Source organism: Oryzias melastigma, linkage group LG15, assembly GCF_002922805.2.
Source record: "Oryzias melastigma strain HK-1 linkage group LG15, ASM292280v2, whole genome shotgun sequence".
Lineage (NCBI taxonomy): Eukaryota > Metazoa > Chordata > Actinopteri > Beloniformes > Adrianichthyidae > Oryzias > Oryzias melastigma.
The window spans coordinates 30,642,108-30,649,473 of NC_050526.1; the positions used below are offsets into that span (position 1 = coordinate 30,642,108).

Below are 7,366 nucleotides of genomic sequence, written 5' to 3' on the forward strand. Positions count from 1 at the left end.
AATTTATTAACGATTGATATCAGCTCATTTTCATTCACATCAGAGAGAAAGATGGAGTGTGGGATCCTAGCGCTGGATGGAATATTCTTTCCATCTTTGAATCTTTGGATAAAGCATGTTGGATAGATGGAGGACAGATTAAGATGCTACTGGCAGCGTTTCTGTAAACATCAAGGTCAGTGTGAAGATGAAGCGTTAGAATCTGAAGCAACCAGCTTTTGTGTAGATCCAGCTCAGATGACGACACTCACAGCAAAGGACAGATAAAGCAGAGCGGGGGGGAAACTGCCTCCATAAATCACCACCGGTTGACCTTCACAGCAGAGGCAGAGGAGGGCCGCTCTTCCAGGGGGGAGGCAGGAAGCAGCTGGGCTTCCTTCCATACGGAAGAGGGAAGAGCTGAGCTGTGGAGGAGGCTGCAGCGATGCCACCTGTTGGAGCTCTTCCTCTTATCAGTCTAAAAGACAAGAAAGTCTTCCCTCTTTGTTGTGTGGCAAACTTAAAAATTGTTGCTCATTTGTCTTGTGTTTAAGTCCCTGAATGTCTCTTCATCTCTTAGTGACCGTCAGCTGCAGTGAGAAGAAGAGTAATCCGGCTGAAGCCCTGCAGATGCTCTCCTCCAGCCGCCTCAGCCTCCGGAGTCTGGTCACCAAAGCCAAAGTAAAGTCCAGTCACCCTTGTAAAGTCAACGATCACCAAAGTCTTTTACTTCCAGGGCAACTCTCACCCTAGCTTTGCTTTAGTTCTGAGATTCTCTCACAGGCTTTTAAACTCTTGTGCTATCCTATCAGGTCCAGATGACCCCACGTTTATTTTGATGAGCGATCCGTCCCATGACAAAGGTGGACAGGATTTTATGTCTGACACGGACACCAATGAAGATGAAAAAAAAAATCCTTGGGAAGAAAAAAAAAGTTCAGCGTGTTGTCTTGTGGGGTCCAGATGACCCCACTTTTAATGTAAACATGCCTAGAATGGCACAAGGGTTCATTTGGGGAGCTTTGGCTTGCTTTCACAAACGCCTCTCAGAGCAGAACCAGAGACTAAAGCAGAACCAAACCAACAGCTGAAACAAGCTCTGTCCTGGGAAAAAATACAAAAAAAACCCAATATTTTTTATGATTTTTAGCCATTTTTTGTTGTATTTTTTTCTCCATTTAACAACACTATACTGTACCTCTGAGAGTCTGTCTGCATTCACACTGAAGTGAACTGCACCAGAGTCCAGCTTCAAAACTCTTCCTTTCGAGCTGAAGCAGAGTTCTCTTGTTTGGTTTGTTTTCATTCCCAAATTTGTACATAGATTTTGGTGTAAAACGTGGCGCACGCCCAAATCTGAAAATGTGCAGCTGCAAGAAATGTTTACAAAAAGGTGGGGTGTTTCAAACTGACTTTTTATTTCAAGAAAAAAAATATTATTTTCCATCTTGCAAGAAAAATGGTCTTATTAAGAAAGTAAAATTACTTTTTATTTCAAGAAAAATTTTATTTTCCATCTTGCATCTAGAAAGTTTTTCAATTGCAACGCAATCCTGAGAAAACATATTTTAATGACTGAATTTTCTTTTCCTTAAAATAAGAACTCTTGTTGAGACAGATTATTTTTTGCTTATTCAAAGAAAATCTGCCAATGCCGTATGAATTATTGACTTATTTCAACAGTGCCTGTTTTAGCAGTGCAGTGTGCTTTTAGATCAGAGATGCAGCTCCAGACACAGATGCTGCAAACAACTCATCCTCAGGAATATTACATGAAAACTGATTAGTTAATTCTTGCCGTGTGACTTCCTAAAGAAACAGCATTAAAGCGTGTATCTGCATGATTCCATTCAGCTGCTCTTTACTGCGCGTCGCACACAGTCACTCCTTCAAAGTTTATAGCTCGAATCCTCTTAGCTCATTAATTCCAAAACTATATCGCAAGCTAGCATATTTATGATGGGAAATGTCTTAAATCATTCCTGTTCTATCTTATTAACTTACCTAATGGTGGCAAAAATGAACAGATGAGTGCAGAAACGTGTTGTCATATCTGTTTGTGTGAGTTATATCCTTAAATCTCATCATTTCAGCTGGAGAAAACCCGGTGTTCTCTCACTTATAGTTCTGGACGGATTTAAAATGCTGCTTGATTGAATCAGAAAATAAGATTTGTGACAGAAACGCATCTGGGTTTTTGTAACTAGTCGATAGATTTAAAAATAATAAATATTTTAATTTAAGATAAATCTAAAACATAAATTTAAGCATCAAGATCAAATAGTTTTAATAAAATTTAGCTTAAATAAATGATGTAAAAAGTGTTGCTTTTCATGATGCTCCTAAAGCACTGCAGTGATTCTGATGATTGAAATGTTTTTACAAATGTTTAACTGTGCTGCATCTGAAGATCTGGAGCAGGAATGAAACTTGTTTTTAGGGCGTCCTCCATCAGCCTCACCCCTCATCTGCTCTGCTGTTTTCCAGCAACTGCACACGGATGCGGGCACCGGTCAGCTTCCCGCTGAGCTGCAGGAGGGCGTCGCCACCCTGGAGGTCCTCATCGCCGAGCTGCAGAACCTGGGCGCCCTGCGGCGAGACCAATCCCAGTGACGTCCCTCCAGACACGCCCCCGTCCGTCACAAAAGGATAACTGTCAGATTTGACAGATTCAGATCCAAAGGACTCGTTTTAGAATCACATTTTTATACCTAAACACCCTTAATGGAAAGAACATTAATTGTAAAACATTGACGAATAAAATCTTAAAATCTTTCTTGATTTTTGTTTGTTTGTTTTTATCCAGTTTCTCTTGCATATTTGTAACAATTGTAGAGAAAATTGTTGAAAAGTTTAAAGTTGTTTAAAGTTTGTTTTTTTTATATATCAGAACAATCTAATCCTTATCACTCTGAGCTTTTATTTCTGTTGAGAAATCTCCAGTTTTAATTCCAAAGGAACTTTGAATAACACAGAAGTCTGCAACTCTTAACACCGAAAAGAGTCATTTATGCGGTGTTGTCCTAAGAAAAGATATAACTAAATGTTTGCTGAGATGTGAGGGGCGTACTCACTTTTGTGACATACTGTAAAGAGCCATTTGTTCCAGTTTCTTACAAACCAAAACCTAGTTTTAATCTTTTAGAAAATAGACTTTATGTTTATGTGGCTATTAAGCTATTCCTTCATAAAAATGTAACTTTCAAATATTCACAATAATTGAATAAAAAGTGTTATATTTTCTATTAATAACTTTAATTTTTTTATTTACTTTGGACAGCAGAACATAAAAGTTCATTTCAAAATAAAACACATCCTGTGTCAAATCAGATCCTCCTGCTGCAGTAGTTATTTGATGAGAGAATACAAGAAAGCAAAATCAAACATGGCATTTTCTATTTTTCTAACAACTAGATGCCACTGTGCAGCATATATTAGAATAACCTTAAATCAACTTACTCACTTAATATTTATTCACATTATTTGCACTTTTTTTTTCCCAAAGTCAAAGAGCCTAAATGAAAGGAGCCTCAGGTTGCAGACCCCTGCTGCGACGTATCTTCCTGGAGTGTTTTTTTTTTTTTAGGTCACACCTTTTGCAAATTAAGGGCTTCGTTATACTATTTTGTTGTCTTCCTATTTCTTAGATTCTGTCTCAAAGCTTAAATTCCCCTAAAATATATCATTTTACAGTCGTGGCATCAGCCACTGTGGAGCGTTTGTTTCCTTTTCTTCTCCAGTGAAGCTTCAGATAATTTATGTTTTTACTTGTCCCGGTTACATTAGCAACAGCAAAAAAGATGAAAATAAATTTATGGTCATCTTATTCTAATAAAGTTTTTTTTTTTGTTTGATTATGGCCATCTTGGCAGGATATGATGTCATCTTCATTTGGTGGCAAGATGGTCAAGACTACAAGATAAAAAAACTGGAGATCTTTTTCAAACAGCATTTCTTTTATCTGCTCCTGATTAAAATGATAAAAATGAAGAAATACTCAGAAATACAATTTTAATCATTAATCTTATTTATGTCCATCATTAGAAAAAGGCTACATGGACATGTTAAAAACACAGTTGTCATTGGAGCGGGTCTTTAAAGTCACTAACTCCTCCCTGGTGGTCACTTGGTGAATTACACCTGGCTCCAGTTCCATGGTATGACATTGAAAGTTATGTTTAATTTGACATTTAAAAAATATATATAAAACCCAGTAGCTCAGAAGATGGTAGATCTTTTATTTTTTGTCAACATTTTAGAAAATCACAACTTTTCATGTTAGCATTAGCTTGTTAGCTCACTGTCCATGTTTTGAATGATGGGAGTTTTCAACAGAACTTTTAGTGGTTGAACTGATTGGATTCCCATCTGTTGTAGAAAGAATATGACTGAACTGCGGTTTCCTCATTTGATGATTTGTGCTTTTCTTGTTCTTAAAAAGGATTACGTCTGCTGCATCGTTTTGTTCCACTTAGTCAACACAAAGCCACAATCTCACTGTTTTTTCTGGAAACGGTTTAACGCCATCTAAACAAACATTTCTGTACATTGAGGTCGACGACTTTCCTCTTTGAATTGAATTAACAGAAATGTGGTGTTTTGAAGGTGCTATTTAAGGCCTCACTCTGACGCTCGGAGATCATTTTCCGCCTCATCCATGGGCGATGAACACACACCTCCCATCCTGTTACCCTGCTGCTATTACAGGGTGGATCCCACAGACTTATTTCCTCGACCAGTCAGAAAAACCTTGACTCCGGCCTGTTTTTAATCTCCCTTTGCCCTTTTGACGATTTAAGATTCCATTACTTTACATCACTGTTTATCAGAGAACCCGCAGCCTCTGATAGAAAGATGGAATCACTGTTGCAGAGAGCTTGTTAACCCTCGATTATATCAGTTTAGGGAGAATACATCTATGAAGCTGTCATTAATGGATGATGGACCTCCTAAAAGCTCCAGCGTCAATCCGGTACCAAAAGTTTCATCAGCAGCTGCTTTTATTGTCTCTGCATGGTTGCAGATGTCTTTATAGCGACCTGACACTCATTATTAAAGGCCACATTTCCAGCAGTCATAGAGTATAAATGGAAGCATATAATGACCCATCTCAGGCCCTGAATCATTCATTCATCACAACATTATAACATGCTCATAAACTGAACCGTGACTAATCTTTTCAATATAATTAAATCTCAAAGGATCTATTCTCAGATGAGCCTCCACATGAGGAGAGAGCTGTCATCACCCAGAGGAGGCTTTAATGGAGCAAAGCGCAAACCTTCCTGCTCTGCTCCATAAACGATGCTCTCTCTGTGTTTGACGGAGGGAGACTGCTGAAATAATCACATTTTTGGACATGTGAGTATTAGGTTGCATGGGTCAAAGGCCAGCAGGATTTGCCAGCGTGGACCAAAGAAATTCTTGACGCACAGTTTGGCTGGGACACGCCCACAGAGTAGAGGTCAGCTGTGATCCAGAAAAAGACTAATGCTAACGTGCATCTGTCACCTGGGCTGGAAGGGTTTTCCACTGCTTTGATTTTCAGCTTCAGTTCACCTTTTTCTGGTTTTTCAAGTTTTCTTAATACATGTACATTATATTAGGCTGTTTTTGGGCACTTTTTAATCCTTTTCGGCAAACATGTCCATCCAAAAATTGATAAAAATTCCCTAATATTAAAAAAAAATCTTCAAAGCCTCAAAGAAAAGCTTTGTTCTCTATTTATGAGCTACAAGAGGCACAAAAGATCATTAACAATCCAATACTGCCAACCGCAAAACTAAATGAGGCTAACATCCATTGACTGTATATGAGAAATGGACTGAGTGAATGTGATGTCACTCATAGGAAATGACTTACTTCCAGCTGAAAGGAAATCGAGTCAAATCAGTCGCCGTGTTTTTACAATACAGACGCCGCCATGTTGGAGCCGGTCTACATCGGTAAGCAGTGATTGGTTCAAATCAGTCTGAGTCAACGTTTCTACGGTAACCAATCAGAACTGAGTTTGTTGGTAGTCCAAACTCCTTCCAATTGAAAGTGGGCTCTGTAGAATCTGTCAAAAATTGTGAACGTTCGATATGAGACCGCATTGAGGCATCTGATTGGTCAGTTTATAACTTCAATAAAAACATCATGAAATAAGAAAAAAAATGATAAAAAAATGTTTAAAAAAGGTATCAGAGTAAGAATGGTTATTGTAACAAATAGATTGACTAATAGCTGTTTATTACTCTAAAGAGGTCTATGGGATTTTGGCTTCTTGGAACCATCCGGAACTTCCTGTTTGGAACGCCAGGAGGGAGGAGTCACCAAGTCCCGTTCATATCTGAAGGAAAGTTTTGAAGAGTGGAGCAGTGGTTATCACTCCTGCCTCAAATAAGAAGGTTCAATTCCCAGCTGGGACCTTTCCGTGTCCCACAGTCCAAAAACATACTTTGCAGGTTAACTGGTGACTCTCTTTGTTTCTTTGCCCAACAGTATCCGGGTTAGACTCCGGCAGCCCGGTGACCCCGTAAGGGTTAAAACAGGTTCAGAAAATGGATGGATGGGTGTTGGGGAGGTCAGTGAACTACGGTATGTTCATTTTAGTTTAGACACGATGTGGCATGTAACAATCAAGTTAGCTTGATTCCAGTGAAGGGAAAATCTACCCGTGTGGATAAATAAACCAATGTTTGGCAGCTTTTGTCCTGGACCAAGGAGCTGCATTATGAGGCTGGTTTAAAAACAAAATCAGGAATATTTCAGAGTACGTGTGTTTCTCATTTCTCAGCATGTGTGATGATCACAAATGTCTGCCACATTTGTTCTCTCGATGTTTTGTTTCGACACCTTTAATCTCCAGAGTTGAGTGAGAAGTGTTCCTCAGAGTAAACCTGAACTCCATGTTTGAAGGAAAGGGAAATGGAAATATTTAAGTCAGAAGGCTCTAAAACCAGATCATGTTTGTGCTGTGTTGAAGACATCCAGCGTATGAATGAATAAAGTCACTGCCCTGACTCTGAAACATTGCATCATGGGTGATGACATATCAGGACTTCAGGCCACAATGCTTTCCCCTTCCAGCTTGGCAGACTGCAGCCTCATTTCCAAGGAAACAGTTATTCAGCTCGTCTGTGGGTTCTGCTTACTATCAGTCCTCACGCTTCCACATCCAGCAGCACAGCTCGCTGCCAAGATCCGCCTCGCAAACAAAAACACATTTTTCCAGCCAGTCTCTGAGTGGGAAAATTGTTTTCCTTAGAAACTCTCTCATGCAGCCAAAATAAGCCCACATGGCATCCCTGATCAGATTAGTGGATGTCGGAAGTCAGCGCAGATGACCCGAAACTTTGAGCCATGAGATCATCTGTGCTGGGGGGGTGGGGGTGGGGGGCAGTGT

General features: G+C 39.5%; 1 protein-coding gene across 1 annotated transcript in view; it reads left to right on the forward strand.

Annotated features, from left to right (window-relative positions):
• Positions 1-2,760, forward strand: part of ttc27 (tetratricopeptide repeat domain 27) — a 74,820-nt gene extending 72,060 nt beyond the window's left edge. Inside the window, exons 19-20 of the mRNA XM_024264040.2 lie at positions 560-660; positions 2,467-2,760. Coding sequence (XP_024119808.1) covers positions 560-660; positions 2,467-2,592 — 227 coding nt within the window. The 3' untranslated portion in view covers positions 2,593-2,760. The remainder of the gene's footprint in view (positions 1-559; positions 661-2,466) is intronic.
• The last annotated feature ends 4,606 nt before the right edge of the window (positions 2,761-7,366 follow it).